Source organism: Oncorhynchus nerka, linkage group LG4, assembly GCF_034236695.1.
Source record: "Oncorhynchus nerka isolate Pitt River linkage group LG4, Oner_Uvic_2.0, whole genome shotgun sequence".
In the NCBI taxonomy this organism is placed as follows: domain Eukaryota; kingdom Metazoa; phylum Chordata; class Actinopteri; order Salmoniformes; family Salmonidae; genus Oncorhynchus; species Oncorhynchus nerka.
Window position 1 is genome coordinate 81763666 of NC_088399.1, and position 11912 is coordinate 81775577.

The 11912-nt window shown below is 45.7% G+C and overlaps 2 protein-coding genes across 2 annotated transcripts in view; one reads left to right on the top strand and one right to left on the bottom strand.

Moving 5' to 3' along the window:
- Positions 1-6607, top strand: part of LOC115128658 (cAMP responsive element binding protein 5b) — a 48772-nt gene extending 42165 nt beyond the window's left edge. Inside the window, 5 exon segments of the mRNA XM_029658721.2 lie at positions 2108-2426; positions 2429-2448; positions 2746-2982; positions 3299-3407; positions 5167-6607. Of these exon segments, the coding sequence (XP_029514581.2) occupies positions 2108-2426; positions 2429-2448; positions 2746-2982; positions 3299-3407; positions 5167-5288 (807 nt within the window). The 3' untranslated portion in view covers positions 5289-6607.
- Positions 6367-11492, bottom strand: LOC115128657 (TLR4 interactor with leucine rich repeats-like). Its single transcript, XM_029658720.2, has one exon. The coding sequence runs from the start codon at positions 11118-11120 to the stop codon at positions 8526-8528; it is 2595 nt and encodes an 864-aa protein (XP_029514580.1). The 5' UTR covers positions 11121-11492; the 3' UTR covers positions 6367-8525.
- Positions 11493-11912: the final 420 nt, after the last annotated feature.

The window sequence follows — 11912 nt, forward strand, 5'->3', positions numbered from 1 at the left end:
CTCACTCTCAGGGAAAAAAGTATTACTATTGTGTTTTACAGTCAAATATAACAAATAACTACATTTTTTCTAAAGAACTGTACAAATTATACATTTGTGACAATATATATTTTTTTATTAAAAAAAATATTATCCAGAGTGACTTACAGTAAGTGCATTCATCTTAAGATAGCTAGGTGAGACAACCACATATCAATCACAAATACATGATACGAACAGTCCTTTCCAGCTAAACAATGGATATATACAACATGCAACAATTTCAAAGATTTTACTGCGTTACAGTTCCTATAAGGAAATCAGTCAGTTGAAATAAATTGGGTTTCACATAGCTGGGAATACAGATATGCATCTTTTGGTCACGGATACCATTTAAAAAAAGTAGGCGTGGATCTGAAAACCAGTCAGTATCTAGTGTGACCACCAGATGCCTCATGCAGCTCGACATACAGTATCTCCTTCGCATAGAGTTGATCAGCCTGTTGATTGTGGCCCGTGGAAAGTTGTCCCACTGTTCTTCAATGGCTGTGCAAAGTTGCTTGATATTGGGTAGGAACTGGAACACGCTGTTGTACCAGAATCCCAAACACTGGGCCATTTTCAGCTTCTAGGAATTGTGTACGGGGGGGCCGTGCATTATCGTGCTGAAACATGAGGTGATGGCGGCAGATGAATGGCACAACAACGGGCCTCAGGATCTTGTCACGGTATCTTTGTGCATTCAAATTACCATCGATAAAATGCAATTGTGTTCGTTGTTCGTAGCATATGCCTGCGCATACCATAAACCCACAGGCACCATGGGGCAATCTGTTCACAACATTGACATCAGCAAACTACTTGCCCACACAACGCCATACACGCTGTCTGCCATCTGCCCGGTACAGTTGAAACCGGGATTCATCCATGAAGAGCAGACTTCTCCAGCTTGCCAGTGGCCATTGAAGGTGAGCATTTGCCCACTGAAGTCAGTTACGACACCAAACTGCAGTCAGGTCAAGACCCTGGTGAGGATGACTAGCACACAGATGAGCTTCCATGAGGCGGTTTCTGACCGTTTATGCAGAAATTCTTCGGTTGTACAAACCCACAGTTTCATCAGCTGTCCGGGTGGCTGTTCTCAGACGATCCCGCAGGTGAATTTTATTTGATTTATTTAACCTTTATTTACCTAGGCAAATCAGTTAAGAACAAATTCTTATGTACAATGACGGCCTACCCAGGCCAAACCCGGACGACGCTGGGCCAATTGTGCGCTGCCCTAATTATGCGCTGCCCTATGGGACTCCAAATCACGGCTGGTTGTGATACAGCCTGGAATCGAACCCGGGTTTGTAGTGAAGCCTCTATACTGCTTGCTGGTATCCCTGCTTGCCAGCTCACTTTCCGTTCGAATCCCAGATCCGTCGTTGCACCTGGGATTCCATCTCCGGTTTCTGGCTCACCTCTTTAACCGTTAGGCTAACTGCCACCCCTGTAAGGTGATACACACAAGTGATACACTTAACTTAAGATATCAAGTGATACACTTAACTTAAGATATCAAGTTATACATTTACCTTAAGATATCAAGTGATACACTTAACTTAAGATATCAAGTGATACACTTAACTTAAGATATCAAGTGATACACTTAACTTAAGATATCAAGTGATACACTTAACTTAAGATATCAAGTGATACACTTAACTTAAGATATCAAGTGATACATTTACCTTAAGATATCAAGTGATACACTTAACTTAAGATATCAAGTGATACATTTACCTTAAGATATCAAGTGATACACTTAAATTAAGATATCAAGTGATACACTGTTAACTTAAGATATGAAGTGTCATTGATGATTGGTACTTCTTGACCTCTTAACTGTTTTCACAGCTGTAAAAGAAGAGAAAGAATAAGAAAAGCAATGACAACTTTCAGTTGTATTCCTTTGCTCAGTTCAGTGGTGATGTTTGTTGGAAATGCTTTAATGCCTTTAAACACCAAGTCTGTTTTTTGGACAAAAATAAAATCACTTGGGAGTTGGTAAGAAAGGGCCTGTAGAGATCAGTTTTAATTGTAATTTCATGGTATTATGTTTTGTTATGTTTTTATTCCTTAGAGAGCTAAAACCGTGGGTCACCTCCACCAACACCCACACCCGGGAGCTGTCGCCAACGGCAACATGGGTCCCACCATGGGTAACATGATGGAGATGTCACCGCGCCAACGGCACACTCAACTGCAGCAGCAGCATCATCAGCACCTGCAGCAGGCTCCGCCAATCTCCTACCAGCAGCACTGCCACGCCCCTCCACATCACCTGGGAAACGCCCACAGCCTGGGCCACCAATCAGGGAACGCGCCGCATCATCCGGTTCACCAATCACCTCCCTCGCACCTGCAGGCCAGCCACACCCACCAGACCTCGCCTCACCTTCCCTCCACTCCATAGCTGCTCAGGTACAGTATTACCTAGTTGTTGACATGAAAACCACTCTATATCAAGCTTTGTTAGTTTAGCGTGAGGGTTGGTTGCCAATTGCTGTAATCTGACATCTGTAAAATTGCCTGTCATCACCACTGTTGCATCAACATTATGGTGCTATTGCATAGACCTTTTGAATCCCAAATGAACCCGTTTCCTATGTAGTGCACTCAAAAGTAAATTGGAATTAGGGTGCTATTTTGAAGGCATCCCTTATCACAGAGGATCCAAAGTTGTACAGGTTTAATGACCCGTGTTTGTCTGTTGTGCAGTTGTCTCCAGCAGCGCAGCAGATGCATTCATCCCAGCAGACACATTCCCTGCATGCAGGCCAGGCGACTGGAGGACGCCGCAGGAGGTCTGTGGACCAGGACCCAGACGAGCGCAGGCAGAAGTTCCTGGAACGCAACCGAGCTGCGGCCACTCGATGCAGACAGAAGAGGAAGGTCTGGGTGTCTGCTTTGGAGAAGAAGGCAGAGGAGCTGACACACAACAACATGCAGCTGCAGGTAGGTTTATACGAGGGTTGTCACCATACCAGTACAGCGATACTACCATAACTGATTTTCCCTGGACAAAAGTAAAACTCAAAGCAGACTAAACTCTTTGGCTCTTAAAAAACCTATTTAATGTTAAATATTGTGTGCTATAGCACGGAAATCAAACCGTGATTCAGGGTGACATAAGGCTGCTTCTTTCTACCAGTAGGACTTTTTTCCTCTGGTATCGTGACAACCCTAGACAACATGAGTTTACGCACGCAAACACATACACTCACACATTGTCACACTATCACTAACCTTTCTGTCCCTCGTACCATTCCAGAACGAGGTGACTACTCTGAGGTCAGAGGTTGGCCAGCTGAAGCAGATCCTGCTGACCCATAAAGACTGTCCTGTCTCCACCCGCCAGAGAGAATCACAGGGGTACCTCAGTGAGTAACACCCCAACCCCGCCCATCCTCAAAACACCCAGAGGTATACCCCTACCCTCTACAATACTCCTATCCTCAAAACACCCAGAGGTATACCCCTACCCTCTACAATACTCCTATCCCAAAACACCCAGAGGTATACCCCTACCCTCTACAATACTCCTATCCCAAAACACCCAGATGTACACCCCTACCCTCTACAATACTCCTATCCCAAAACACCCAGAGGTATACCCCTACCCTCTACAATACTCCTATCCTCAAAACACCCAGAGGTATACCCCTACCCTCTACAATACTCCTATCCCAAAACACCCAGAGGTACACCCCTACCCTCTACAATACTCCTATCCCAAAACACCCAGAGGTATACCCCTACCCTCTACAATACTCCTATCCCAAAACACCCAGAGGTATACCCCTACCCTCTACAATACTCCTATCCCAAAACACCCAGAGGTATACCCCTACCCTCTACAATACTCCTATCCCAAAACAGATTCCTACTTCTATCCCAAAACACAGATTCCTATCCCAAAACACAGATTCCTACTCCTATCCCAAAACACAGATTCCTATCCCAAAACAGACTCCTAGTCCTATCCCAAAACACAGACTCCTAGTCCTATCCCAAAACAGACTCCTAGTCCTATCCCAAAACACAGACTCCTATTCCTATCCCAAAACACAGACTCCTATTCCTATCTCAAAACACAGATTCCTACTCCTATCCCAAAATACAGACTCCTACTCCTATCCCAAAACAGACTCCTACTCCTAACCCAAAACAGACTCTTAACCCAAAACACAGACTCCTATCCCAAACACAGATTCCTACTCCTATCCCAAAACCCACAAAGATACATACTGTACCATGTGTACCATCTACATGGTCCCATGTGAGTGTGATGGGCCTGCTACACAGGACACTTTTGCAGAGTGTGAGACACTCCTATTGTTTTTAGTGAAACCTGGGTCTTAGCAGCGACTCCCTGGTTGAATCAACGTTGTTTCCACATCATTTCAATTAAATTAAGCTGAACCTACAGGAGGTTGGTGGCACCTTAATTGGGGAGGACGGGCTTGTGGTAATGGCTGCAGCAGAATCAGTGGAATGGTATCCAGTGGGATGGCCCTGTGAGAGACTTGTGCTGCTCGGTGTAAAACTTTCATAAATTCAAGGTATGATTCACTCCTAAGAACACTTGATGAAGTGCCTGGCACACTGGCAAAATGTTACATGTCCAGGATAGCAGCTTAAAGCCTCAAGTTCTTGACGCCCAGTGTAGCTCCCTGTCAGAGGGTCTCCCCAATTCAAGAAACATCCAGAGTCAGAAATACAGGGCTACAGTCTCGAAATGGTTGGCATATGAGGTTGAAAAGGGAGATCGAAAACCCCTTTGCACCTTGATGACTGAATTGAAACATCTATGATGCCTATTCTTGTCAGAATGATAGTTGATGTAACCAGTGAGCACATTCTTGGGTGTTACAGACAGATGTACTTTATTGGTATATTTGCTCCACAGTAATGCAAATGTCAAAATAAAATAGCTATTTTCCTTATATGAACTGTACATGAGTTGTCATTAATTATATAACATATGACTGCTTTATTTCTGGTGACATTTTGTTATTTTTATATATAGTGTTTTTATTGTAGACTTTTCTTCTGGACCCAGATCTTAAACAGAGAGAGAGAGGGAGCTGTCAAACACTAGCCAGGTCAATTTGATTGACAGCTGTCTCTGTGCCCCAGGTCCAGGGAGTTCGACAGGAAGTCCCTCCCCCCTATGTCCCGGGTCGCAGCAGCAGGCCATCCAATCCAACAGCATCTCCACCTCCTCAGCTGGAGGGGGCGATGGAGCACACAGCAATTAAAAATTAAAGCGCGGGTGGGTGCGCATGTGGTTCGGAACATAGAGTTGGATAGAGAGCTTCCAATAATGTCCCAGGAGACAAACTTTCTAGTACATCTCTATGGTTCAGAATCAACCCCCCTCCAATTGAGTACAGGATGTAGTTACTCCTAAACACTGAGCTAAGGTCAGTTATGTGTTTCCCCCCTAATGATTAAGGTTAGGATGGGGAAGGGTGAGCTGATCCTTGATCTGTGGTTAGAGGCAACTTCTACCTGGAATCAGGGATTAAACCCTAGGTGGGTGCATCTCATTAGTCTTAAATGGCTCCCTCTCCTGGTCTCCTAGCCTCTATGGACACATGTATAGCAGAACTGGACTGGTCTCTATAAGCCTTACATCTCCGGTAGGTTTGCAAAATTCCGGTAACTTTCCCAACCGTGATTTCTGGAAAACCTGTGCATTTTGGGAAAGTTACCAGTGTTTTTGCAACCCTAGTCCCTGTCTCTCTAACTGTGTGATCATAGTCACCTGTGAACTGGATCGTATTGTGTCTGGGGGAATCAGTCGACCAATGTGTCTCAGTTAGTGGGAAATCAGACAAGTACTGTGCTATCTATTCCAGGACTGCTTCATGGTTGTGTGTCTGCAAACATACTTGTTATCATATCACCTTTTTCTTAGTGGCAGTATTTTTTTGAATGCGTCGGAGTTGGGTCTTGTAACTTACACCATGACTAGGACCAGGAGTTTCTCCAGGAACAACTCTGGGGCTTAAAAATAGCCTGTTACTATGGACCAGAGTTTTACCTAGTCAGGTCACTGGGTCAGGTTAAACTCCTGGCTCTAACCATGACTAAATAATGTTACTACATTGCGTATGTGTTTGTGTATGGTTGTATGTATAACATAGGCCTCTCTGAAATGCAGAACGTGAACAAAAACTAATACAAATGTACATTTTATACAAATTTATATCAAGTCCTATGAATAGGATGCCCTTGTTTTGTAACAATGTAATGCAAAGCCTCTTTTCCCTTTGAAAGTATTACAATGTTTGTACATACATTAAGTTGGGCCCAGAGTTTTCCTTGACCATGTCACTTGACCAAGATAACTCCTGGCCCTTTGTTTAACCTCTGTAAAGCACTTACTAGTTTCCTACAGTGTATTTATCATGTAAACTAGGCTCACACAGTACGTTGGCCTATAACCTGTTACCTGTATCTATGTATCCTTCTGTGTCTGTATTGTGATGTGTTTTGTTTATTATTTTTTTGTACAGATATTGACAATCGCTACAAACCTAAATACGAAAATAAAAGCACTTATTCTCTGGTATCTTATTGTGATTTTTACTCAAGTTCCGTTGCCTCCATCAGGAGAAAATGTCATTCGATCTAATAGGCCTGTCAGACGAATGGTTATAGTCTGCCCCCTAGCGATATCTTCTGGAACTGAAGACAGTTTGAGGCACCCTGATTGAATGAGTCAAAGGTCAGCGATCACAGATTCATTTACCCGTCTGTAACTTAGCTTTAGCAGGTTGAGTGAAAGAAAATGGATGTGAGAGGGCCAAGAACTAGTCAAAGTCAATAGTGATGACTTTTATTCACTATCAGTAGGGGACAGGCCCAATCCACTATAGTTTAACAAAAACTTAAGTAACATATCAGTCTTAAACAACTAGGATATTGAAGTGGATTATACTGTTTCTGTTTCATATCTCAGACCGTGTTTCCTGGTCTATATGTCTGTCTGTGTCTGCTGTTGTTATGGTAACACACTGTTGACAGGCTTGGAGTGTAGAGCTGATCAGGCCTGAGTGTTGGAGGTACTCCACCCGGTCTACCCAAAAAAACACCTAACTATTGCCAGACTTTCTGTCTTGAAACACACGCACACACACTTTAAGTACATGATGAAACACACACACACACACACACACTTGCACAAATGCAGGCATACATTACACACACACAACATATTTTCTAATGAATGAATATGCAGTATTACTACAAACATTAAACTTACTGCCCTTCTGTAAAAATAGCAAAACTATAATATTGGTTTCTTTATTTGTATCGGAGCCATATGAACAAAGGACTTACACCATTATTTGCAAAGGCATCGGTCTTTCTTTTCATACAGACAAATGGACCATTACGTCCAACAGTCAGGAATGCATGGTTACTTACTTGTTACTTAGCACCAGCACAATACATAGTTGAGTATAAAAGTATCAAAACATCAAACAAAATAATTATTTCTGCCAACCAGCAGCCATCTTTTCTTGCATTTTCAAGCACATTACAAATGACATTTTATACACAATTTAATGTCTATTAGTCTAATATTAGCACCAGATGAAATCAGGTAATTCTCTCTCTCTCTCTCTCACACACACACGGCAATGGAACAGGAAATGCATGAGGCTTAGAGGAAGTCTGTGGGATTGACATCCTGTAGTGTCTGAATCAGCCCTGATGAGCTCAGCTATTTGATCACCCATAAAAAGACAACTTTGGTCATAACACATCTATAACTGTGGTCATATGGTCATAACCCATGAACAGAACTATAACTGTGGTCATATGGTCATAACCCATGAACAGGACTATAACTGTGGTCATATGGTCATAACACATGAACAGAACTATAACTGTGGTCATATGGTCATAACCCATGAACAGAACTATAACTGTGGTCATATGGTCATAACCCATGAACAGGATTATAACTGTGGTCATATGGTCATAACCCATGAACAGAACTATGGTCATATGGTCATAACCCATGAACAGAACTATGGTCATATGGTCATAACCCATGAACATAACTATGGTCATATGGTCATAACCCATGAACATAACTATGGTCATATGGTCATAACCCATGAACAGAACTATAACTGTGGTCATAACAGAACTATAACTGTGGTCATATTGCCTGAACACAACCTTACTGTGGTTCTGTGGTCATGAATATAACCTTGTGGTTCTATGGTCATAACTCAACCCTGGCTGTGGTCCTGTTATGGTCATGAAGTGCTCCAGAGTGCAGGTTAAATACCAGTCCACTTCTGTCTCTGCAGCATCTTACACATTCTCCTGAGGATGTTCCTTCCTGGTGATGGCATCTTGGTGTTCTCAGGTTCTAAATATGGATTATCTAATGCTCACAATAAAAAATATATATTCTAGCGCTTAAGTGGGTCACAGCGCAAACATGTTTTCAAGTTCCAGGTCTATGGTGTTTATTAATCTGAGAACCTCTGCATGTCACTGTTGTCTCTACGGGTGGGGCTGATGTCAAGGAAACGGTCGCAGGGGAACTCTATAAGGTCGCCCCCTTCCTCCAGGTTTCCGAGCCGTGGCGGCCGGCTGCTCTGGAAGCTTGTGAAGTCTGTTGACACCGCCGCCGTTGTTGTCATGGAGCTGCGGAACGGTCGCCGCGTGGAGTACATGTGGCGCACATGCACTGCTGACTTCCTCCTTTTCAGCTTCCGCCTCAAACTTCGCCCCAGCCAGGCTCCTCCAATCACCAGAAGAAGGACGGCGTTGCCGGCCAGTGTTCCCACGGTGACCAGTTGGAGGTCAGAGGTCAGTGTCTCTTGGTGATGAACCTCTTCTGGGAGAGTGACCAATCCGGCGCAGTGGTCCCTGGGCGCCACCTGACACACAGACCCTCCCACCACACCCTCAACACAAGCCATGTAGGTGATGTCTGGGCTTAGTTCTCGTAACATCACCGACCGCGCCGTGCCACGGGCGTACACGTATCGAGGAAAACGGTCAGATGACCCAAAGCGGTCAAACAGCACTCGGTAGTGGACCTCTTCTAGTCCCGGTCCGGCTCCCGGTGTAAAGCGGCTGTGGTCGCGTGTGGTCCAGTGGACCGTGGCCGTGCTGGAGGCGACCTGGTCGACTGTCACGTTGGTGATGAAGTGGCGGTTGAACACACAGGGGTCGGTCACTGCAGGTATAATGTCCTCGTGACCGCCTCTGAACAGGTCAAACCGTTCCTCTTTTCGAGGGGTGGGAGGAGAGGAGGTGAGGAGCTCTGTGATTGGCCCACTGAGATGGTTACCATGGCTATTTTGGTGGTCAATTGTCTGAGGCCAGGTTGTGGTTGGAGGCGTGGGGTTGTCCAGGAGAGGGGCTTGTGTTTGAGGAATGCTGCGGCCCGGAACGGAATCCCACCTCCCTTTCTCACGCTTCCCAGAAGCCTCAGCAGAAGGTCGCGACCTTGGGCTGGCAGATATTTTCTTCCTCCTCTTCCTGTTTGATGACAGGGATTTGTCCCGCTCATCTTGCCCTCCCTGGTCCCCTTGGATACCCACCTCCTCCTCTCCCTCCTTCCTATCCTCTCCCTCTCTACCCCTGCCCACCTTCTCTATTGCCTTCATCTCCACTCCCTCTCTACTCCCAATTTCCCTATGCTCTTCTCCATCCTTCCTTTCCTCTGCCTCTATTCCTCTCCTCTCCCCTTCTATCTCCTTCCTCACCTCTCCCTGCCCTCTCTCCCTGTCCTCCAGCTCCTTCTCCAGGACACCCCCTCCTCTGCTCTCCTCAGGCCTAGTCTGGGTCACACACAAGTGGCTCCAATTCCCTGGGGGCTGCAGCTGGGAGCTGTTGATATAATCTAGATACTTCCCCCTCAGTGTCGCTGGGTGATGACATTGCAGGAAAACGGTCAGCAGCTTCCCCTGAGAGTGTGCCGACTTCATCCACTGCTTCAGCTCGACCAGGCCGCAGTCACACGTCCAGTTGTTGCCATGGAGATCCAAATCGTAAAGGCCGCTGTTGAGGGCGAATATGTTACCGGAGAGGCTCGTGAGCCTGTTGTCTTTGAGTTTTAAAACACTCAGATGCTTCAGTTGTTCAAAAGCAGAGGGGTCCACTGTGGAAATTTGGTTGCAACTAAAGTCCAGCTCCTCAACTCTCTCCAGCGGGTCGAGAAGTCCTGCGGGAAGATTCTCCAGTTCGTTCCCGTCAATCAGAAATTCTGTCAAGCTCGACAGTCCTTTCAACGACTCGCTTTCCAAATGGTAGATGTTGTTATTGCTGAGGGATAGTTTAGAAAGCTTTTTCAGATTCTGAAAGACGTGGTTTCCGACGTGTTGTATTTCATTTTCAGAGAGCAGCAACGTATTCAGCGACCTGAGCTGGGAGAACGTAAACACATTACGCACGGCTGTCAGTTTGTTCTGCGCCAGGTTGAGAAAGCGCAGTTTGGTGAGCGTGGAAAAGGCGTTTCTGTGAATGTGACTCAGCTGGTTCGATTCTAGATGGAGATAATGTAGATTAGTCAAGCTCTTAAAGACTGAATTCTGTAACAGTTCTATGGCGTTCCCATCCAACCGCAGCTTCACAATGCTCTCCAAGTTACCAAACAGCTCTGGAGTAATCTTCTTAATGTCATTGTTATTGCCATACAAAGTTGTCAGTTTTGCCAGTGACTGTAAAGTTTCTGGGGGTATTGTTGATATCAGATTGTTGCCCAAATACAGCTCCTCCAATTTGGAGAGCTTTTCAAACGCTTTTGGGTGAATGGTCTGTATTTGATTATACTGTAAATTCAACCTTATAAGATTTCCATACCGTGTGAAGTCGAAGGCGGAGATGTTACCGATGAAGTTTCCGCCGAGGCTGAAGACAAGCACGTCCTCTGGGACCCGCGATGAGTGCACCTTGGGCACCGCGCGCAGCCCCCGGTTTGTACAGAGGATGTGCTGCGCTTGCTGGCAGTCGCAGCGCTCAGGACAGAAGCCGCTAGCGGGTGAAGGCGAGAGGAACCCGTCACAAGAGAAAATGAGAAAGCAGATGACACCAACGAAATTACCGGTATCCATTCCAAAACGGCAGTTGGCTCAAGCTTCTGATGCGGCATTCCCCCTTTGTGTTCAAGTGCAGTTACCCCGACTCTCCACTCTCACTTTGGTGTCCGATACATATGTCAATTTTTCACTTGTTGCTCCGTCATTGTGGAGGAAAGTTGTCCTACACTTAGTTTAGTGTGAAAAGGTGTCTGGATCCATGGCTAAAAACTGCTGTTCATAGAATACATGTATTTGTGCGCTGCGCTGTCATGCCGTGTGAGGAAACGCTCACCTCCCCAGAATGATCCATATCCCGGCCCCAAGTGGTCATCTGGAGCAAATTACAGACCTGAACGCAGGGTTCACGCGCAAAGCACACACACACACGAGCGCGCGCTCAGCCCCTCCCCCGCATCTCCCGTCCCCGCCACCACCATTAGTGTACAGCGCCTGACGTACAGGATTCAGAGCTGCGCGTGCATACACACAAACACACGTCCTCTAAATCTAATCAAATGCGTGGAAGATAGGACGCATATACGGTATCTTGTTGTATTCGAGGCATGGAGAGAGAGTGAGAGACGTGTCTGAACCCTTTGACCGAGTTTTCCGCGTGCCCCCGCACCCCCTATGGCTCGCGAGGTGAGATTCGATACTCGGTATGGAGAAAGCAGACGGGAAGCCTTCCTTCCCACGAGGGTCCCCCGGGGGATCCCGGACTGAGTGACTCAGTCTTGGACTACCTCCTCGCACACGTTTCAAAGTGCATAATGGATCTCTCCAGACAGCATAGGCCTAGCACCAGAGGAAGACAGTAAAAGAAAA

What these genes read in the sequence shown, in the direction of transcription:
- LOC115128657 (XM_029658720.2), bottom strand. Translation starts at nt 11,120, where the DNA reads ATGGATACCGGTAATTTCGTTGGTGTCATCTGCTTTCTCATTTTCTCT.